The sequence below is a fragment of the Fukomys damarensis genome, unplaced genomic scaffold (genome assembly GCF_012274545.1).
Source record: "Fukomys damarensis isolate Sample0158 unplaced genomic scaffold, DMR_v1.0_HiC HiC_scaffold_35, whole genome shotgun sequence".
NCBI lineage: Eukaryota > Metazoa > Chordata > Mammalia > Rodentia > Bathyergidae > Fukomys > Fukomys damarensis.
This window is the reverse complement of record NW_022900947.1, coordinates 58,094,762-58,118,436: the sequence shown is the minus strand read 5'-3', so window position 1 is coordinate 58,118,436 and position 23,675 is coordinate 58,094,762. Positions and strand designations below refer to the sequence as shown.

The window sequence follows — 23,675 nt, the reverse complement described above, 5'->3', positions numbered from 1 at the left end:
GTTAACAAAAGAGGGTAAAGTGTGTATCTTCACCTTTCATGGGTAAGGAAGGAGCCATGAATTAGGGTAAAGGATTCTCCTATTTCCTTCCCCATGACAGTACCTGAGCTATTTCAGAGGTAAAACTGAAAACTCATTTTCATTATTCTGGAATAATTGTTTCTCCTGGAGCATAGGCCAAAACATGAAAATAATTTTAAGATATATATTCGAAGCTGATACCATAAACAGTTTCCCTGATGGTGGCCTGGTCTTTTTGTCTCCCTCTCTACTCTTTCTTCTACCCACCCACCCCCAGTATGCTCTCTCCTGAGTTACTTCCTAAAAACTGATGATACTCCTCTGCTTGGAATCTCTTTGGTCTGCTGTTACATACTACTGCCCAGCCCCTTGGGAATTTGGCTCAGAATTGCATAGCTTCTGTATCTTGCCTGATGCTTCAAGTACGTATTATCTTTCTACCCACCCTGTGCTCACCTAAAACCACTCCTCATGCTTTGGCACATTGTCCCTTGGGCCATAGTATCCACTTTCCTGGAATGTCCTTCTCTTTTACTCCAAATGATTCATGCCACATTCTGCTAAGGCTCTCCTTCAGTGATTATGGTACTTTCTCCAACCAAAATGAGCCCTTAGATTCCCTCACACATTTTCTGTACCTCTCTCATGGTCAGTCTTGTGGCACAGATATTTATTTGATTTCTTCTCTACTACAGCAAATGGAGACAATGATAACACCCAGAACTGGGCCTTCTACCTAGGGAGTGACAGGTGACAGTTGTGGGATAAAAAGAATAATTGATAAAAATACTAATTGTGATGGAGATCACCCAGAGTGAGCTACAAATTCGTAAACTGGCTTTTCATATTAAAAGTTTGAGTCTGCCTACTAGTTTACAGTGGTTTGCCTGAAGAACCAGAAGATGCTGTGTAGGATTGAAAAACTCCCTACCACTGGTTTCAGTGGAGGACTCAATGATCCATAATGCTGTGATGTCTTGGATGGCAAGACAATGATGCAATTAGGGGCAGCAGGACTCAGAGAGAACTCCTATAGAGGCAAAAATTAATCCATGGGAAGAATCCCATTTACCTATGAGCTGTTCTTGCTAGAATGTCTTGGTCCCTTTTTGCTAGGACCCTACTTCCATCAGTACTTACTTTCCACTCCACTGCACCTTACATTGCTCCTTACCCTTCAAGAAGCTGTGTGTTCAATAAATAGTGACAAACTCCAGGAGATAGATAGTGTCTCAGCCTAATAAGTGTTTTGACTGAACTGACAATGTGAAATACGAAGAAAAGGGCTAAAGGTATAGGGGAAGTGGGAAGGGAAGGGGAAAGGAAATAAGAGCCAAGAAAAAATATGAGAAAAGGAAAAAAATGGAAACAAAGTCTTTTTAAATAGAGGAGGGTGGAGGAGACAAGGGAGGGCAGGGATATGGGGGAAAAGTGAGAACCAAGATCTGTCATGTAAAGGTACAAGTTCCCAATGATGAGTGTAACTGTACTGCATACTTAAAAAGTACCAACAAACTCAATGGGAAAAAAAAGAGTTTTGACTGTCCTGGGCCTCCCATTTATATATTAATATCTTGTCTTATCCTTTATTATCCTGCTGCTGTACCCTTGGCCAGGTGATTAGAGCTTAGATCAGCCTCTAATATAATTGCATTAAATAAAATTAACTTTAGCACAGTTGACATGTGTGTTAACATATCTGTAAATAGAGAGCTCAATAAGACTGAGGGAAAATTTGATGTTAATTTTATATGAATTCCATAAAAGCATAATTTCTCATCTCCAAATATCTGTTAGAATACATAAGTGGTCTCTTGAGGACTGATGGGCCTTGGAAGTGCCTGATAGTGCTTAACTCAGGAATATTTTTTCAGGTCACCAATTACCACCTTTAGGTAACCCAGCCTTGGGTGGCATTGTCGTGCTACCACAGACAGTACTCAATGCTTTTTGAACAGAATGTGCTTCAGATAATAGTAAATGATACTACAGAAATTTTCTATAGTGTTCATAAATAAGCAGACAAGAAACATTTGGAGATACTTTATTTCTATCATAGGAAAAATCTCACATAAAAATCTTCATCATTTCATGAATTTAAAGTATTCTCATTTGAAATTAAACTGGATTTCCCACCAAAGCGCAGACTCTCTCCTCTTCCCTCTGCAATATAGACAAAAATTTATATTAAGTGCTAATTAAATTAAGAGATACAGAAGAGAACAGGATATATTTATTTTATAGCAGGAAAGTGGAGACAGATGGTGAGGACTTCCGATGGCATTCTGTGAAGACTGAAGTAAGCTAAATAAATTTTGTATTTGATGAGTCACTAACAACATTTTAGGCATAATTTTATTCCAATATGTTTGAATTGAATTTCACTGTATTTTTGAGAAAAATTAAAGTTACTTCTTAGGATCAATCACACATGGAATGACATTTGAAGAAAATTACCATAATATGTAGACTTATGTGAATTTTTTTTTTTTTTTACCTGAAGTAATTTAAACTCTCATAGCAGTACGAGTTTTTGAAATCAGTTTCGGGCCCTAAAAAAATAAGAAATAATAATTAGATAAAGGAATGGATGGTTATGCCAGTCTCTCAGGTAACTCCCACAATCAACAGTAAATTCACAGGTCTGTGGATTAATCAAGTTAAAAATTGAAAAAATAAAGACAAACATCTCTGATTCTCCAAAAAACCAAAAAAAAAAAAAAAAAAAAAAAAAAAAAAAACTGGGAAAGAAAAAGCGAGAAAAGAAAAAAAAAAAAAAAAAGTAGCCAATTACTAACTTATCTCAAACCACTAAGTAATTGCAATAAGATCAACCCTAATTACTACATGGTTGAAATACAAATGTTTGCTCCTAAATGAGTTCAAAAGCACTTTCCATACATATTCTCCCAAAATCCCATTTACATAACTAATTTACCATTAAATTATTTCAATGCTTTTAACTAAACTGATTACTTTTAGGCCAGACTTGTCTAAGTCATAATTGATTGCTTATATATTCATGTAATCGTTTTTCCTACTGAGAAATTACTAGTTTTCTTAATATATTTTAAAATTAGAATTCTTAATTTCTGGCAAGAAAATGAGATTATTTTTTAAATCTCATAAAATACTTCCATCTATTTTTAAATGAAATTTAAATCTTCTAACATCAATTTAAAGTCACAGACTGGGTTATTGTTTTCATTCCTCCCTACAGAGGATTCTGCCAAGCAGTCTGAGAGGGAAGGCCAGCCTCACAGACCTCTTCTGCAAAGCAGGCTTCCTGATCCTGATGGTGGCAGCACTTCTCCAAAAAGCCAGAGAAATCCGGAATAATGGTCTCAAGCTGTCCCTCTGTTATCCCCACTTTCTGCTTCACAAGGTTAACGAGAAGCCTATAATTCAAAACAAAACAACAAACAGGGAAATTTTTTATGTAATAATATTTTTCTGAAGCCTTCCTAGTAGAGAATTTTCAGAGGCCAGAAGCCATAACACCATCAACCCATCACCAGATACAGCATGCACTCCTCATCTAAAGCACTTTCATCAGGAAGAACAGGGATGGGAACAGGGCAAGTACTCTCTGGCCCAGACTTGTGCTCACTCTGGTACAATGCTATTTCACAGTTCTGCCATTCTTTTGTGTAGTGAAACATCTTTCCTGCTTGCCTAGTATGTTCTTTCCTGCTCTCTCTCCTAAAGTGTGTCTCATTCAATCTCAGAGGTTCATATTTCCAGACCCTTCCACCCACCTTGGTCACATCTTTCCCTAGGCACTGATAGCCTTAGTTGCTGGTGACTCATTCCATCATATATTACTGTTGAAACTTTTATTGTCTGAGCAATAGGGAAAGCTTGCTAGAGGAGACAGCATTTTCACTGTTCCTTGAAATACACCTCAGACTGTGATGGAGAAAAAAGGAATGAGCAGTTTCTCAAGGAAGGAAGACCATTTCCAAACCAAGTGAGTATTAAAATGTGTGGATGTTTGGGGAACATAAGTGAACTGATCCGCAAGACCATCACCATTGGAGGATGGCTTATGCCATGAAACAAAATATATATTTCATTTCTTAACATCCACACTATATTACATTGACATTATGCTCTTTAAAGTGCAGTGTAAAGACTTAATTTCATGATTCCTGTGCTTGCAATGAATGTACCAGACTCACTGCAAAACTATATCCTAATACTGCAAGAGAAATTGCTCATTTTCTTTAGCCCCAAAATGCATCATGAGAAGTTACAATTGAGACAGTTTTGCAAGAGAGAACATTGGGACAAAGCTATTTCAAAGAGCATCTTAATCTTTTTAAAGGTAAAACTTTCTAGTGGGCCCACAAATATGAGGGGTACAAAGCAGAAGTCTCTACTGCTCCCTGGCACTGCTGAGCTTCTCTATGGTAGAAAACAACAATTTCTTACTCTTGCTTCATCTCTTGAAGTGCTGCACCCTGAGCTTGACATAGATCTTTATGGAAAATGAATTTGTCAGCAGAAAATGGCGGGGAGATGTATGTGTCATCCACCACCAGGCTGCTGAAGCATGGCCTTCTGTTGGCATATGAAGAATTACAGCAATGGCCCACACTGGGATTCACGGGGTGCGCATCATGTCTGACACACAGCTGTCCAATAATGAGGTCAGCCTGGTTGGGACAATGAGAAAGAAAACAAAGAGATTGACATCTGACACAAGTTGACGTAGATTTCCAGAAAACTCTTGTGATAACTTAATGCCTAGCAAATTATAATTAATATTAGAGGAGGAAAGTTTGCTGTCTGTGTACGATCATTGATGTGTTGCCAGATTATGGATTCCTATGTTTCCACATTTGTTTAGGAAAAATCAAATGTATTTAGTGTTTAGCAACAGCTGTTACAGATGCAATGACAAGGATAGTCCTTCCACCTTTTGCATCAGCTATTTGAAACAGGCTTCCGGTTGCACTGGGGCTTGTTCTCTGTGTATATGAAGTTGAACTTTACTTTTAAAACACAGTGAATCACTATTTGAAGGTAAGACTAGTCCTTTCAGGTTTATCTATCTAGACCTACACACATGCATACAGCTAATAGGAAAGAAACCGGGCCAATGCGTGTCTTTAAGATTTTCCTTGTTCTACCTTCCACACTTAAAGATATTTCATAAATACCTAGCAGTACTTTCAATAAATATTAACATATTCTGTGTACATACTATATATCAGGCCAATATTTCATGAATGATTCAGATTATTAAAAGACCTCATGAGAATGGTACAGTTTTCACTCTTAAATGTCAGATAAAACAGCTCATGCTTGGTGACAGCCAGAGTCTATTGCCTGTGATAAGACTCGTAAGTGGAGAAAGCAAAGCCCTTGGAAACACAGGAAGATGGACTCCAGGGTCTGCAGTCCTGCATCATCATTCTCAAAAGGGAGAAGGCTCAGCCACTGGTTGAGAGGATCCCTAGCCACAGGAAACCCTCATTTTGTGGCTAATGTTTCGTGAAAAGTTCAAGACTTAAAAACTAACTAGAAAATAATTTGCCATTGTCAAAATCAGGATGAGGGAGGAAATAAACAATTTTGTTCATAGTGGTGACTGTAAGGGAAAGAGTAATTTAAAATTGAATCTGCACTCACATGTATGGCATGAATCACAAAGAAGTAAAGATTATTACAATTACTAAGTGGAAAGTCATCTTCCTCTGCAGAACATGGGACTTGCTCTGTTGTGTTCCCTATATTCTGTCAAAGGGAAAAACTGACCCTAATAATAAGATTATACACAAACAGCAAACATCGAAATGACTAATTTTAGTCCATCAAAAGTGAAGCTTTTCCTCTTTTCTAATATTAAAGTAAGCATTTAGTAAAAAACGAAACCATGAAGTTAATAACATAATGGTCATTCCATCTTTGCTGTGCTTAACATTCACACAAACATTGCTAAATAAACTGACTGTATCCCCAGCTGTCCTAGGACAGGGAGCCCAACCACAGCACCATTCAGAGCCAAGTTCTTAGGATGGCTCTAACCACAACTCATGGAACAAGCCTAAAAGGCCATCTCCACGTTAGCACAAAGGAGATGGGACTGAAGAACACAACCACTTACCGCGCCTTCCCCACAGGCCAACTGCTTGTCCCCACTGAGTTGACAACATGTGGCTGCCGTAGTCACCATTTTCCTGGTGAAAGCCATCAGCTCAGATGAGGTCAGCTGAGGGGCTTTCTTCGTGTAAGCAATGAGAAACCTGAAAGAAGCATTTTCCCCACTCCTGTTTATTCCTTCATGAATTTTTAAACTCCTTGCTCCTTCTCACAGACCCTTCTCTGGTATCAGAAGACAGGAGGCATTCAGACCAGGTTTTGAGATGTGCTCTACTCCCACCACCCAGTCTGTCACCCTGGTGGGGCAAACCCTGAGCAGGAGAATGACTTCTATTTTCCATCTCAGTTTAATTGATTCTGTGATTTCTTGGAGTTTTCACTGTGACAAGATATGGCAGAGTAGGTATCTCTACTCCAAAAATCTACAGGGTTTCAGTAACCTGTAGCCAGTTCTGCAGACCAAACTGTGAGGGACATTCCTGCCCCTCCCTAAAGGAAGAAGGGTGAGGCAACCTTCCTTGGGAACAATGAAGTCATCAGATTTTCCTGACTTCCATCCAAAAGGGGATGAAACTAAAGGAACCATTGCATTGTAATTTAGATTATAGTCCCTTTACTTGTTAACAATTTTAAATCATTGAAAACACTGTTTACAAGAACATACGTATTTTGCAGGTAATATTCTCCAAGTTTCTGGAACAGACTACAGCTTCGAGTTGCCATTGTTTGGCTCTCCTGCACATACTTCTGCAGTTCTTGTTCCTGAAAGCACAGAATTATTAAAAACATTTTTCTGTAATTGTGATAACATAAGTTTGAATATAAAATCAACCAATCTTTTATTCTATTATGAAACCATTCTTAGAGGATTTTCAAATATTAAAGATGGTAAAGCATGAATTTTGAAAATTACAACAAATAGAATTTGGGGGACCCTAAATTTAAAACTTTGTGAATCATATAGCTGGATGCCAGTAAACACTCAAAAATCAATAGCCTTCTTGTATACAAATAACAGAATCACTAAGAGAGTAAGTAGGGAAACAATCCCTTTCACAATGCCATCCAAAGAAATGAAATATCCAGCAATCAATCTAATGAAGGAAGCAAAAGACCTCTATATTCAGAACTACAACACTCTGAAAAAAGAGACCAAAGAGAATATAAGAAAATGGAAAGACACCCCTTGTTCCTGGGTAGGAAGAACCAATATAGCAAATATGGCCATACTTCCAAAACTACTATACAGATTCAATGCAATCCAGATTGAAATCCCAAGAGTATATTTCACAGAACATGAGAAAAAAAACAAAGGTTCACTTGGAAACAGAAGAGACCTAAAATAACAAAAGCCACTCTGGACAACAGAGACATGGCAGGGGGTATCACAATCCCCAACTTGAAAGTACACTACAAAGCCTCTGTGATTTAAAAAAAAAAAAAAAAAAAAAAAAAAAACATGGTACTGGCAAAGAAACAGACCCAAGGATCACTGGAATAGTTTCAAAGATGCAGAAACAACTCCAGGTATACTTAGCTACCTTATCTTTGACAAAAGAACCAAGCATCCTCATTGGAGGAAAGATAGCCTCTTCAATAAATGGTGTTGGAAAAACTGGATTTCATCTTGCCAAAGATAAAAATTAGATAACTATTTTTCACCATGTACTAAACTAAAATTCAAGTGGATTAAAACAGAAACACTAAACTTGTTGGAAGATAAGTTAGGCAGAACTCTTAAAGACCTTGGCATAGGAAAAGACTTTATGAACAAATCCTCAGTAGTACAGAAACTAGCACAAAGAACCAATAACTGGGATCTCATCTTTTTAAAAAGTTTCTTCACTGCAAGAGAAATCACCAACAGAGCTAAGAGAAAACCTACACTGTGGGGGAAAAATTTTTACTAGTTGTTCCTCAGACAAAGGTCTACTCTCCAGAATATATAAAGAACTCAAAAAAATCAGAATCCAAAATATAAATGCCCAATTTGGGCTGCTATCAAGAAATCAATCAATAACTAATGTTGGCGGGGTTGTGGGGAGAAAGGAACCCTTCTCCACTCTTGGTGGGAGTGCAGACTGGTGCAACCAGTACGGAAACCAATATGGAGATACCTCAAAGAGCTGGGAATAGAGGTTCCATTGGACCCAGCCATCCCTCTGTTGGGCATCTTTCCAAAAGAATTAAAAGAATCATATCACAGTGATATATGCACACTTATGTTTATAGCAGCACATTTTGTAATAGCTAAAACTTGGAAACAGCTAGACAAAGAAGATGTGATTTTCTATAAAATGGAATTCTACTCAGCCATAAAGAATGAGAAATTAGATTCATTCATAGGAAAATGGATATGTATTGAGGAAATATTCCTAAGTAAAATAAGTCACACTTGTGTAAATACCAAATAGTTTCTCTGGTGTGAAAAACTATAATGGAACATAAAATCCTAATATTGCAATTGACAATGTGAAATAGGAAGAAAGGGGATAAAGGTGTATGGAAAGAGGGAAGGGTAGGGGAAAAGTAATAAGGGAAAAGAAAAAACATGAGAAAATAAAAAAATGGAAATAAAGTGTTTGTAAACGGGGAGGGCAAGAGGGGGTGAAGGGAGGGCAGGGACAAGGGGAAAAAGGAGAACCAAGACCTGTCATGTAAAGATACAAGATCCCAATGATGAATATAATTGTACTTTATACCTAAAATGTACCAATAAGTCAATGAGAGAAAAATACCCAATTCTAAAATGGGCATCTGAAATGAATAGACATTTCTCAGACAAACAAGTCAAAGCAGCAAATAAACATATGAAAAATTTTCAACATCTTTGGTCACTCGAGAGATGCAGATGAAAACAACACTGAGATTCCACCTCACCCCAGAAAGAATGGCTGCTATCAAGAAATCAACCAATAACAAATGTTGGCAGCATTCTGGGGAGAAAACCCTTCTCCATTGTTGGTGGGTGTGAAGACTGGTGCAACCACTGTGGAAATCAATGCAGAGATCTTAAACAACTAGGATTGGAAGTCCTATTTGACCCAGCTATTCCCCTGCTGTGTATCTTCCCAAAAGAATTAAAAGAATCATACCACAGTGATATATGCTCACCCGTGTTTATAGCAACAAAGTTTATAATACCTAAAACTTGGAAACAGCCTATTTGCCCATCAGTTGAAGACTGGATAAAGAAGATGTGCTTTTTCTATAAAATGGAATACTATTCAGCCATAAAGAATGAGAAATTAGAGTCATTCATATGAAAATGGATACATATTGAGGATATACTCGTAAGTGAAATAAATAAGTCACACATGTGTAAATACTGAATAGTTTCTCTGGTGTGATTAAAAATGTAAATAAGAATCAAAATGTATAATTGATATTGTGTAATAGGAAGAAATGTCTAAAGTTGTAGGGGAAGTGGGAGGGGTAGAGGAAAGCTTAGAAGGGAAAAGGAAAAAATGGAGACAGTTTTTGTAAATAAGGAAGGGTGGAAAGGGTGAAGGGAAGACAGGGGAATGGGGAAAAATTAAGAACCAAGATATATCATGTAAAGCTATAAGATCCCAATGATGAATGTACCTGTACTGTATACCTAACATGTACCAATTTTAAAAAAAAACTTTGTGAATCACAGGCTGGGGATTTAGCTCAGTGGTGCCACTGCCTGCCTCACAAGGTCCTGAGTTTGATCTCTGGTACCAAAAAACAACAACAACAACAAAACAAAACATAACAAAAACCTTTGTGAATCACAAAATTATTTGGTGGCAGAACTCAATTTGAGGATAAAATATAACAGTTTTTGCTGTACAAAATTCTTGTTTTTCTGAAGCTATCCAAAAATGAATATTTATTTTGTACATCAAAAACTTTTGGTAAACATTTTTATTTCTTAAGTAAGTCATAGTTTCCAATTACTAGTTAATAACTACATAACATCTAGATTACCAAATCATAGGTAGGTCTAGCTATTTCTTATAATTTGATGCTTTCAAACAGCTTGCTTATTTATTTGTTTGTTTGTTTATTTGTTTATTTTTGGTGGTGTCGCTAGGGATGGAACCCAGGTCCTAAAATATAGGCCAGCACTCTACCACTGAGCCCAAACAGTACTTTTAGTGGATGATGCTCAGTCTCGGATTTCAGATTCTCCCTAAAATTCTAGAACAACTCACCCCTTTATCCTGGCATTCAAGAGGGTTTTCAGATTGGAAACACTTCTCCAATAGCTCCTGGTATCCATTAGCAATTCTTAGTATTATTGAGACAGCAAGTTCAGTATGTCTCCGTGAATATTCATAAATAAAACTGAAATATGTGAATAAAAGAATCATAAGTTATTGGAACTCAGACAAAATGAATATATGTACAGATAGAGAGGGGAAAGGGAGGGGGAGTTCAAAATAAAACAAATACAGTTCAATGTCAAATATAATTTGAATTCTATGACTATCAATACAAACCATAGTTCCTCAAATTGTCCTACAAAATGGTATTTTATTTTCTTTTGGACCACACTTTGGCTTTTCAATTGTGGAATTTATGTTCATTCATTTAACAAATATGTCTTCCAGTGTTTGCTTTATGTTAACATTGCTTTAAAGAACCTATGCTTTATAAGATAAAATGACCATACTCTGAGAGCACATATTAGGAAGACAAAAATGATTAAACGAGTTGTAGTTCACCTTTCTCAGGCTGTGATAAATCAATGGAGAGGAATAAAAAAAGGTGGAAAAGTGCAAACAAGGTGACCCAAAGTGCAGGAGACACTAACTTAACATTGTCACCTGGCCAGTCTGATGCCAGCACCCTGGAAAGATTTCTTTTGCAAAGACTCTTTGCAATGAAGGAATTAGTTATATTAAGTGAATAGCTTTAGATGTGTATAGATGTGTAAACTTAAAGGTAACTCTTGAATTTACTAATTGCATTTCCAAGTTATAGAAATTGGTTGTATTTAGTTCTACCACCAACAAAGTTTCCCTTAAATCTGGTCTTTGTTCTAGTTTCTGTAATTTTATTTAACACTGCAAACAATGTGTGAATTTCTAATTTTAATGCAACAAAAAAGTAATGTCTTCAGAGAATATTAAAAGGAAAATTGGACCATTATTGTGTTAAAATTGGATCATTACTGCGTTAGAGTCAGACTCTTAAATAGAGAAAGACCTTTGGAGATCACTAAGTAGAATGTCCTAAGAACTGCACATATCCCTCCTCTAATAGTGTTCACAGGCACATAATACTAAAGGAAAATGTATTACTTGACTGATTGCTTCCCTTAAAGGCAAATCGAGTAAGACTATAACCTAACAATTATATTACAGCAGAGTACTGGTTGGTTGGTTGGTTTTTGAGATAGTGTCTTGCTATGTAGTTCAGACTAGTCTTGAGGTCACTCACTACACAGACCAAACTTCTGGCCTCAAATTCATGGTGATCTTCCTGCTTCAGCCTCCTGAGTGCTGGGATCACAGGTGTGCACCACCATATCTAGTTTACACTACTGTTCTGCAAATGTCTAAACACGTTTTTGCTGTCTTAAAAAATTGTATTCAATAAATAGCAAATAAATTGTTCCGATAAAAAACCCTTTATCTGTTGAAATATATTTTGGGGAAACCTTTTAAAGCATGGATAGCAAGAGAGCAAATTCTTAATCATGAGCACTTCTGATTGTAAAATGTTTATAATCTATTTGAAAGTGTAATGGTGACTTGCAAAGGAGCAATCAATGCAGAGTGATAATGCTTCTTATTCCAGAGAAATTTATGCAAGTGAAATACATCCTCGTGACTGAGCCGGTAGCAGCAGCAGTGAAAGCCTACTCATCACTGGACCCCTTTCGCTGTCCCCTTGCTGTTTGCTGTCTCCTGTCTCCCTCAGGACATCAGAGCCAGCACTCTCACACAACCGAGCTGGAACCCGCGGCCCGCACTCCCTTTCAACAGCACAGAGACCAGGCCCCCGAGAGCCAGGTTGTGGGTACACGCTGACAGCACACCTTACCTTGCCAAGAATATTGTTTTCTCCTCTGGGGAAAATTGGCTGAAATCTCTGTCTCCTAGGAACCTGCTCAGGTCTGATGAGAGACCTTCAGGTCTGTCGTCGTTTTCTGCATGGATTATGCAGTGGCCGAGTTCAAGGAGGGGCAATTTACAGCATTCTGCTATTTTGCTGGACAGTATGTCTTGCTTAGAACAGATGTACGACATTATTTTCTCCTGTTACAGGAAAACAAAGTATAAATTTAAGGTTTATTCTCTAAGGTAGAACCTCAGAGCCACTCTGAGGAGACAGCACTTTTGGAGACAAAGTGTGTGCCAAAGAGCTCCTTCCTCATTCTGCTTTCCTCCTCATTTCTGACCACCACGTGTTCAACTCCTCCTTCCACAGTTCTCAGCTGAACACCACTAATTTCATAAAAAGTCTTCAGAGCCAGGCGTGGTAGCGCATGTCTGTAATCCCAGCACTTGAGAGGCTGAGGCGAAAGAATGCGCTACTCAAGTCAAGCAGCACTTTCTGCTTGTATTCAAATTTGCCCCTTGGCAGCATCTCGGAAGCTGATGTGGTCGACGGAGAAAATGCTTTCTTCAGAGCGGCCTGCAGTGACGCAGCGAGTCCGCAAGAGGGCGATGTGCAGACGGAACTGGGTGAGGGTCTGTGTTCTCAGGAGGGTCAGTTACAGCCCATTACTCTCCCACAAAACCCAGCCTACACAGCAGACCGAAATGCATCTTTCCACTTTGAAGGAAAGAGTGCTTCTGAGCTCCAAAAATGTAATACTTAACTATTAAAATGAATGAAAATCAGTAAGATTGTCGTTTGAAGATGAGAAAAGTTTTTCTTTTCAAAGAAAAATGAAATCGTTCTCGTTGCTGTTCCTAATAAGGAAGTAAACTCTTCCAGAGCCGCTGGGCAAACTCTCCCAGGTCCTCTTCCACACTTCAGCGCTCCGGGGCTTAATTTCCGACTGCCCTGGCCTCAGCCCAGTGCTGACCCCGGCCTGCCTGGCCAGACATCTGCAGGAGGGGTTAGGGTGAGCACGGCATGTTCATGGTCACCGCGGTCCAGCCTGGCTTTCAAGCCATGGTCACCGCGGTCCAGCCTGGCTTTCAAGCCATGAGGACCTCTGAGAAAGTGGTCCTCGGTCTCCTTGGAGAGGGTGCCTCTCAGGAGACCGTACAGGGCAGGATTGCCCATAGGTTCTCTTTCACAGTAGCCAGGGCACCCAAGATAGACCCCAAGTAGACAGCTCCTTCGGTCTCTCCGGCTATAGCACACTCCAGCAATCCGATGCTGGGATTTTGGGGTTTTGTTATTCATCTCTCTCAAAGTCCTTTATTCACACATCTCTTTCAAGTGTCATTTTTGTTGTACTTGTTTACCCCATGCCTTCCATATGGCAGGTGTCCCAGAGATAACAATAAGCAAAAGAACAACACCAGCAAATCACTGTCTTCTCTCCTATCAAACTGTATTCCCGGGTCGGAATATAGTTTGGCTCAGTGGCTCCGCCGCCTGTCTCGCAAAAGCAAGGGACCGAGTTCAAAATCCGGTACGAAGAAAAAATGTTGTTAACTTATGCCTTCCTCACAAATATCCCTCACCGTGTCTTGTAATAGAAAGTACTCAATATATATTTGTCAAGTGAAGAAATAGATGGATAGGAAAACGATGCCTTAAAGATTAAGAGCTTCCCCCAAGATCTCACATAGCTGCCTCCTGAGGGATCACATCTTTAGAAAAAGTGGATGGGTCCTTGTCTTCCAAAATGGAAGCTTCCCTAAAGTGAAAGCCAGGATCAAAGAGAGTTTAAACTGTATTGTCGAGAAGTCTGACACTCACTTAGTATGCTACTGGCCGTTCCATGATCAACCCGAGCCAGAGAGCCTTGGAGAGGGTGCATCTCTTTTTTAGAGTGAAACAGAAAGAAAGGGGAGAGGAAGCAGATCACTGCTAGGAAGTAAGACTCCTCACCCCGTCATGCAGACATTCCAGCACGTTTCCTCGGCAGCATTCCTCGTGGATGTGGGCCACATCCAGGACCAGTTTCTGAATTTCAGAAAAATTCGCTTTTGGAAACTTCTGGCTCAGTTTAGTAATAGTCCTGGGAGGGGGTAATTTAAAAATTAATATCGGTTACCTATCACAATGCAGCAATATTATTAGAGGATCGTTACAGTTGAAGCTCCAAAGAGACAGAACTAAAACGTGGTGGTGTTTAAAAATAAAAGAAATGGGCCCTAAATCTTGTGAATTTCTGCTTCATTTTTCAAGTCAGTAGTTCTGCAAATTGTAACCAGGGCCCAAAAATGGTTTGAAAGTAATTTATCTTTTCATAACCCTTCCTTGGGAATTGATATGAGTTCCGTCTTTGTGTTGTTCATCCCTGATGCTGAGGATTTGGATCACTGTGATAAGTGAATAAGCATATTAAAAATTAAGAAATAGAAAATTCCATGAGAGTAATTACCATCCTCCACTTCTAGAAATCTAGGGCAGGGTAGGATGTGTAAATCAATGAAATGGAAGAGAAAAGAGGAAAAGACTAAGTATGCCAAGATGTCATCATGCCAAGTCATGCAGAGTGCCAGAAGGGAAGTGAGAATAAAAATTTTGGCTCCTTCTGCTATTTAGTTATATTTTAGGATATGTCTTCATGAAGCTGTTGCTCACTTGAGCAAATCATGATGTTTTTGCTACTGATGAAGATGGATTCTCTTTATAAATTTAGGACATTAAACTTTAATTATTTATGGGTAAATTTTAAAATCACCCTAATCAGATCTTAATGTCTATTTTATTACTAAAATAAACTTAAAGCAGTTCATGAATCAGCCTTTAAATTTCTAGTAGATTTGGAAGGTAGCTAAAGGATAAATGTGGCCTCTTCCGTGGACTGCTTTCCTGTCTTTGGAAGTACCTCTGTGACCCAAAACTCCATCCAGGTGTCCACTGTGCTGTGTTTTAATGCATCATTTCATGAACAAACTCTGAGTGCACATACTCCCTCCTTCCTGGGAGAGCAGGTGGTTTCCTATACTAGAAATATTGCATAATGAAAGAGTAAATAGAACTTTAAACCAGTTATGTACTTTCAAATTTTCTCCAAGCCAGACAGTAAACTCCAGTACTGCAGTCTCAATGGAATATTTTCAACATTTGACATGATGAACCTTACAGCAAGAGAGGAAGCATAATTAACAGAAAGAGTTGCTTGTTGAATCACACATTTTAAATGATTCTCAGCAAAGTTCAGCCTCCTTTGCAGAGGAGCTAGAAAAGCATGGTATAATGAGAAGGTATAGTTTGATTGCCGGAGATAATGAATGAGTTTTCCAAACTGTAGGCAACTACTATACACTTTAAAATTCTCCTCCACATGCTGACTGGATGAGGCTTTAGAGAGCACTGAATAGCAGAATGGCCTGTTAGCTTCTCTCTAGTCTATCAGGATTTCAGAACTCTAATCACAGTAAACTTCATAAAGTCCTCCATCTCCATAGCAGCGACAATGGGAAGAGAAAACCTGAGTGACCAGAGTATTTTACGGACCTCAGCTACCTCTCTAGCTAAAGCTTAAACTTACATGGCTTGGAAGTTCCGGGGCCCAAAATTTCTGATTACTGCACATACATGTTGATTTAACAAGCTGCTTTCACTTAAATCTTTTGTAATTGATGCCACCTAGATGTAGAAGAAATAAAATGTTGAGGAAGCTTTCCTTTTTTTAAACTGTAATAAGGAAGCAAACAAGTGTAAGTAAAATATGAAGCTCCATATAATGTTTGTCGCTAAAAAATTATAAACATATACATTTGCAGAACATTATTTACTTAGTAGTTCTTTTAGTTCAATTTATATGTATCCATGCAAAACAGATTTATTGAAAAATACCTCAAAGCAAAACATTTTGATGTTGATATCATGAATAAACTTTTATAGTTTTAAGATATATCGATGCCTTCAGATTTCTGCTCAGTTACATAAAATAAGATGGTATCACAGCCTGACGTTGAGAAAAGTCACAATTCTTATGAAACTTTTGTCAGGCTTTTGGTGGCAAATAGATAATTGTGGTTATTTTGCTACCTGTCTGAGTCTTCTCTAAAGCTAAGTTTTGTTTGTTAAATGACAGTCATACACCTAAATTTTATTCTAAGGACTAAAGTGATAATGAATATAAAACATTCAGTACAGTTTTCATAAGAACAGTGCACACATTTGCTCTCTGCTTCTCATCCTCATCTTCTCCCACCTTGTCTTTCCCCTTTCTGTTCATTTTCATTCACATGCATCTTTTCCTTTCTCTTTTCTTCTTTAACCCACCAAGCTCACTTCCTGAATAATTATTGCTGGCTGAATGAAAGAATGAATGAAAAACAGCAAGTTCATTTTTTCACACAAAGAATAACAGAACTCTGAAGTTTGCTCTGTTCTATAAATGACATCCTTTGTATAAAGCATATTTTCACTTTTTAACTTTGGTTTTACAGAATCACAGCCACAACTGCACAATGGTTCAGATATTCATACAAATGTAATACCTGTGTTTGGAAACATTCATCTGCATTTTCAGCTTTGCAGCATGATGGAAGTATTTTGTCATAGCGAGCAGCCAAAGAGAGAGCTGTAGGTGCGTACAGGAAAGGATGCCTCCTCGATACCTCATAGATGTACCTGTGAAGAGGACCATGGGGTGTACAAAAGCATAACAACCAGATCACTACTGCTTGGAGCTGGTCTGTGGAATTCAAAGATTCGGGTAACAGCAACAGCAACAAAATTGGTCATCTTCTTTATTCTTTAGGGGAACATGGTCCTATTTTTCCAGATGTTGTCACTAAGGATCATAAGTGGGGCAAAAAAGCTAACACACAATACCAGATTTTATTATGAAAAAATAGGCAGGAATGCTATGATTTGTATTGCACTGATTTTTTTTCCCCACTAAATCTTCTCAAACATGTTGAGGAATCAGCAAAGCCAGGCCTCTGCTAAGCAGAGCAAAATCTTGGACTCTTTTTTTTTTTTTTCCTTTTCAAATGCAGACTGGAATTATCCACCCTGGCCCTGTCCACTGCAGAGATAAGGGGAAGTGCCCTTCCACAGGTTTTGGCAATAACACAGAAGATAGATGCTGTGATAAGTGAGACACAGATTTCAGTAACAGAAAATGTGGGTTCAAATGTACAGGAAGTGTGCTTTCACCCTGTTGTCTTTACCTTTCAGATTTCCATTTTCTCATTAACAAAATTTTTAAAAGGAAGAAGAATGGGAAGGAAGGAGAAGCAATATCAAAAGTTGTTGGTTTGGCGAGGGTTTTAGCTAAGTGGCGGCAAGCACAAAGTCCTGAGTTCAATCCTTGGTACGACAAGGAAAAAAAAAGAAGTGTTGATGATCATTAATGCAATCCCTGGTTCAGTGAACATTTGTTCCTACAACATTCTAGGCACTCAATACACTTTCTCCTTGTTTATCCATCTAAATTATGCCTTTCTCCAATTTTTTTTTATTTCCAATTTGGTAAACACAGTCCATCAATATTTGTCTCTGGATGGAGTAACTTTGTGTAAAATTAATATATTCTTGGGCAAGGTAAAAACTGAGAGATTAAAACTAGCTGTGTCACAGTTGGGACTACATTCAGAGCTGCTGGGTCAGCTGTGAGTCTCAGCTATGGTTAGCACAGGTGCTAAGACCGTGCATGCAAAGTTCACCTGAGTGTCTTACACAGGCCTTCGTAGATACAACCTCAAGTGTTATTCCAACTTCTTCATAGAAATACTACATCCTGCTTTGTACTTCTCCCATTCTAGGAGTTTTCTTACCTGTTTATGAACATCTCCCTGTTTTCTTCATATGCTTTACAACTTGTGACCACATCTGGAACTTGCAAGGCTGGGATGGATGCTGAAGCAGCCTTTTTGCGTGCAAGCAAACACTTGTGCCTTTCCTCTTCACTGCGGGAGCAGCAGTCTGCAAGTCTGTGCTTTTCAGCAATTGCCCTCTCATGGCAGATTTCTTCCAGAAATGTAGATAGCTGTAAGAAAGCTCTTATTTTTAGGTGAAAGACAATCAACTAGATTAAAAATTATTTCAGACACATGAAGAGTTTTCTACTATCCAAAATCAGAAAAAGAAATTTCCTATGTAATAGCAATATATTTATTGTCAATCTGGTAACACAGCTTTCTTGCCTTCTTCTTAGGAAATGGAATTTCAATTTCCAAATTTGAGTAATAAGCATGAGTATTACACAAATTTATTTTGTTTTAAATAGAAAAGGTCATGAATTTTTTTGTGTCTCTCCCTCAATTTTAAATTATCTTTTTCTCCCTTTTATGTTTTCAACAATTTGACCCCATGATATGTAAGTTTTATCTTTTAATATAAACCATGTTTCAGAAATAGATATTTACTCCACATTGCTTTGTAATGACCAGACATTGATCTAAAATTTGACATTATTTTTAGTTAAAAATAAAAACAATTTCAAGATGAGATAAAACAGAAAGACTTCTGATTGGTCACAATCACAGTTTTAAAATGCACATGACTCCTTCTTTGATGCTTTAAGTTTACCAAAATCAGATGAAAATACCACTATTTTAAAGAAAGCCCCTGAGGAATATGTGTGTTTCATTGATCACTGAAACCTAAAATCTTAATTAAGACTTCTGACTCACAGCTCATATAAAAATACTTTAACTTTATAGTAATAAATCACCAATCTGTAGCATTACTTGACCCTCTATTTGGACATAAAACTTCTACTGGGAAAATATTCTGCATAATGTGTATATACACCTTTAAAGAATTATCAGAAAAAGCCATAAACGTAGGTACAATACAGGAATTTTCATTAATTCAGTAATTTTGGAGATCAAAAGCACTTTATATCTTAAAAGGTAACTTTTCTAGAATGTTTCACACACTTCAACCATATGAATTCTATAGCTATGCCATTCCATAGTCAGAAATCTCCAATCAATATAAAGTTCATTTCTATATTGAAATAAAATAAACAACTACTACTATTTATTGAGCTTATACTGGGACAACTTTATGCTAAAAAAAAAAAAAAGTAGTCATTGTTTACCTGAAATTCAGATTTGTTAGGCATGGTAATCCATGCCTTTAATCCAAGCTACCTGGGAGGCTGAGGCAGGAGGTAAATTTGAAGCTCTGCCTCAAAATAAAAATTTCTCAAAGGAGAGGTGGCCTGGGCATATAGCTCAGTGTCAGAGTGCTTGTCTAGCATGTGTGAGGATCTGGATTCAATCCACAGCACTCGTTAAAGAAAAGAAAGTAAAATTTATATGAAGTACTAGCTTTGATGTTACTTTTACTTTGCTAAATCTGGAAAGCCTAATCATGTGCTGTGTGCCTCACATTTACTGTCATATAAAGACATCAGGAGCCAGGCGTGGTGGTGCATGCCTGTAATCCCAGCACTCAGGAGGATTGCTGTGAGTTCAAGACTAGCCTGGGCTACATAGTGAGTTCCAGATCAGTCTCAACTACATAGTGAGACCCTCTCTCAAAAAAACAACAAACAAACAAACAAACAAACAAAAAAGACATCAGCACTGGAGCCAGAGAGGTGGATTTACATCCCAGTTCTGTCATTTTGTGATTTCCTTAAGGAGGGTAACCTTTCTGTCAGCTTCCTCAATTAGAGTATTAGCATCAAACCCTTAGAATAATTATAAAGATTTAATAAGGTAATATCTGTAAATAAGGCTGGATTCTGCCAGTGAGAACTAGCCAGTCTCTCACTGGATATCCATTCTGAATCCTCAGTGCTATCCTCCACACCACAAGATAACTGGATTATCAGTGCATTTGTAGCAGTCCCTAGAAGTATGTCAACCACACTGTGTACTACTACTATTATTATACCAATCTCCATGGCAAGTTCAAAGTGGATTTAATATTAGCCCTGATAGATATGAAAGCTGAAGCTTAAAGAGGTAACATGCCCATAGTCAGTCAAATAATCTTATTCTGGAGCCTACTCTTAGTCATCATGCTACATTGTCTGGTTACAATAGCTACTCACATTTTTTAACTGCATTCTCCAGGACTTCCAAATTATTAAAACTCTCCTTTTGCACAACAGCTTGTTGGCTATTCAAACACATACCTTTCCCATGTCTCGGCTTCCACATGCTAAATTTTGGTCAAGTATCACAGTGTGCTTTACTTTTTACTCACTTACCTGGTTTTCAAAACATTCTGCAGGCTGCTCGCTGCCAGTGGGTTTCTTGACTACAGTCAATACATCAGTCACCATTTTGCTTATTTCCTCATAAGTGGCTTCTTGGACAAATTGGGCAAAGAATATGGTAACTCTGAAATAAAAATACATGAATTCTTAAGGAACAGACTCATATGGGGCTTATTTTTCTGAAGCATAGCTCTGTCTGTTTTGTTTTCTGTTTATATTTTGATTTGTTTAAAATTTAAAAATTAGATTCTAGTCCTCCAAAAAAACTAGTCCTTCTTGGTCATATTCCCCTATAAATATACATATAGCTATTAAAATTAAAAATAGATTTCCCAAGAGAATGGCTCCTCTTTTTCAGCCATTCACTCTTGTAAAAATACCCATAATTATATCCTCTACAGCTTCCTTTTTTAATCTAAGCCAAGTCATAATCATTAAACCTCTGTCTCTGTCCTACTCTGAGCACAGTGAAGTTCTGCTCCAGGACCACGGCATTCATGCACTGATGCAAAGCAGTGTTTGCACAGGTTTCTATGTGAAAGCAGCAGCAGCAACACTTAGTTTTAGGTTCCCTGTTAGAAATTTTAGAAATATGGAATGTAGCAACAGCAATCAGAGCACAATTTGTTCTCCAATAAATAACAAAATAGAATATTTTACTTCCTATAGTTTGCTATTAAGATTCAAATACTATGCGGATTAAGGAGCACAACATTATAATCTTACTGCTATTGATGACAAAAATCCTGAATTCATACATGGTTGTCACTGACCGAAATCTACTCGGCAGTTTATAAAATCTTATTTAGTTTAGTCCATGGAATTCCAAATTATCTAGAGGTTAATATCTAAGGCATTTGACCAAAATTCAATTTCTTCAATATCAGTTTGATATTAAATAACTTTTTTGAAATTGTCCCATTTGCTTTTGCCATCTAAAGACTCACAGAGCTATGCAATTTCATTTCCTTACCTAACTATAATTCTTGTTTTGCACATGTAAAGTGCATTTATTCTGGCAAAACTTACATGTTAACAAAATTCACCTCTGAAGAACACTGGGAGGAATCCAACGTGGAAGCTGGAAACAAAACAAACTTATGAAAGTGCTGTTCCGACTGCAAGCAGGAAAGCAAACATTGCTACTCATAAATGTACTCAAGTTAGCATCATAGACTTCAGAACTGGGAAGACATCAGGGATAACCTGTCCAAACATCTTAATTGTACACTTGAGAAAACTAAATGATAAAATTATCAGAATTACTTACAGTAGACCTAATACTGAAGTCTAGATTTTATGGTTTCCAGTTGTTTCATTTCCCTCTGTACTTTAATGTTCTAATGGACTTGGCAATCAGATGGCTAAAAATATATTTTATGCAATCTTTGAAGTGGAATTATACTATAGTTGGCATTTCCAGATGCCAGTCACAGTACTGCTGTATCAGATAGTCCAATAATGACCCATTGTTCTGAATTAATGAAGATGCATCCAACATGGTGGTTCAACACACGCATTGCCAGTGCTCTGGGAGACTGAGACAGGAGTATGATATGTTAGAGGGCAGCCTAGTCAACTGAGGGAGACACTGCCTCAAATTACAAATGGGCTGGGGAAGTTTCTCAATGTGAAGGCCTTGGGTTCAGTCCCCAGTGCTGCCAAAAAGAAAATAAAGATATCATTTATTGTATGAGTATAAGCAGAATCTATATGTGAAGGAGACTGGACTATGGCCTGTGGTGTGTGTGTGTGTGTGTGTGTGTGTGTGTGTGTGTGTGTGATGTTGGTATACTTACCAGTTAAATACTCTACAAAAAATTAATTAAACATAGAAAATACAAATCATTGATCATATGATCATGTTAAGCACTGCTATAATTTTATAAAACTCTTCCTCTGTGGAACAATAAATGTGATACATAATTCAAATCAAATGATTGATTATAAATTTAAGAATTTAAAGAATTTCCATATAAAGAAAAGGCAAAAAACACAAAGTATCTCACCTATTCCATATGCATTTTTATGCAGTGTTCTGGAGTCAGTGAAATGTAGTAGGAAAATTAAAATAAGTGGCTTCACCCACTTCATGATTGCTGATTATCTCACTGTTGGCAGTGGTGATAGCAGGATAGTTATCATCAGACTGAAATTCTCTTATACCCTTCACAGGCAATGCCTGTTAACTAGTAACCTTTTGTTGGTATATCCATTACTTTATTTCCTTAGTTTCAAAATGGGAAAATTTGCCAATAATTAACAGCACAGTGTTATTTGTATTTTACGTTCAAGGACAGAGACCTCTTCTGAGTGTAAAAAGGGGACAAATCTTGCAGATTCATTTTATCTTACAAATATTCTCTTAAACTGCAAAATATTCAAATAGATGATTTTCCCTTAATTACAGAATAATTAATTCCTTTCAAATTAAAAAGTTAATGTCATTTTTTAAGACTCCAGACTTAGCAGGCAACTAATTAAACAGAGTAATTCTTTTAAAACATCAACTGAATGCCTAGCATATGCCAGACACTAAACACATTGACCGATTTTAACTCCTTACTAAATAATGAATTTTGGTTGTTGGTTTTCTGCTTTGTGTGGCCCCTTGGTGTGTTAACAGGAATAGGCCTTGCTCATGCACTCACCAATCAGAGGTATTACTAGTTTCCTGCTTGATTTCCACAGCAGCGCTCATGTACAGTACTCCTATGCCTGAAGGAGGATTGTACTCAAATACATGAAAACAACAGCTTTAGTTCTTTTGTTTGTTTGGTTGGTTGGTTTTTTGTTTTATTGTTTGTTTGTTTGCTTTTTGAGGCAGAGTCTCACTATGTAGTTGAAACTGACCTGGAACTCACTACGTAGCCCAGGCTGGTCTTGCACTCACAGAGATCCTCCTGCCTCAGCCTCCCAAGTGCTGAGATTACAGGCATGCACCACCATGCCTGGCTCAACAGCTTTAATTTTGAGGAAATGGCTGATGCATCACTAAAATATAGTTCTAGGACACAAACTGTGGACAGCATGGCAAGTACAGGCAAAAATATTCCAAAAGCTTTCATAGAACCTAGTCCAAAGTCAAGAGTCAGTAACATTTTGAATGAATAATGAGTGCATTTATTCAACAACAAGAATTTAAGGTGGAGGAAGTGATTCTAATTGGCCAACCCCAGGTTCTGTAAGTTCTGAGAGTTTTCTCTGTGGGCTGCAGTATTTCCTTTATATCCTTCCTGGGTCCCAGGGATATATGTCCCTCATTCTTTTCCTCCCCAAGTTGTACTATTTCAGTGTC

General features: G+C 37.7%; 1 protein-coding gene across 1 annotated transcript; it reads right to left on the bottom strand.

Moving 5' to 3' along the window:
• Positions 1-2,162: 2,162 nt before the first annotated feature.
• Afp (alpha fetoprotein) lies at positions 2,163-22,497 on the bottom strand. Its single transcript, XM_010610881.1, has 15 exons — positions 22,387-22,497; positions 21,407-21,458; positions 20,369-20,501; positions 17,976-18,187; positions 16,692-16,824; positions 15,734-15,831; positions 14,122-14,251; positions 12,151-12,365; positions 10,314-10,446; positions 6,794-6,891; positions 6,134-6,272; positions 4,456-4,679; positions 3,287-3,419; positions 2,519-2,573; positions 2,163-2,184 (listed from the first exon to the last, which is right to left on the bottom strand). Exons 1-14 carry the CDS (start codon positions 22,469-22,471, stop codon positions 2,529-2,531), a joined length of 1,830 nt encoding a protein of 609 aa, XP_010609183.1. The 5' UTR covers positions 22,472-22,497; the 3' UTR covers positions 2,163-2,184; positions 2,519-2,528.
• Positions 22,498-23,675: the final 1,178 nt, after the last annotated feature.

What these genes read in the sequence shown, in the direction of transcription:
- Afp (XM_010610881.1), bottom strand. Translation starts at nt 22,471, where the DNA reads ATGAAGTGGGTGAAGCCACTTATTTTAATTTTCCTACTACATTTCACT. An exon ending in AAAACAATATTCTTGGCAAG is followed by an intron (nt 10,447 to 12,150) that starts GTAAGGTGTGCT and finishes CACATATTTCAG; the next exon opens with TTTTATTTATGAATATTCAC. An exon ending in AAGCCTGCTTTGCAGAAGAG is followed by an intron (nt 2,574 to 3,286) that starts GTCTGTGAGGCT and finishes TTATTTTTTTAG; the next exon opens with GGCCCGAAACTGATTTCAAA.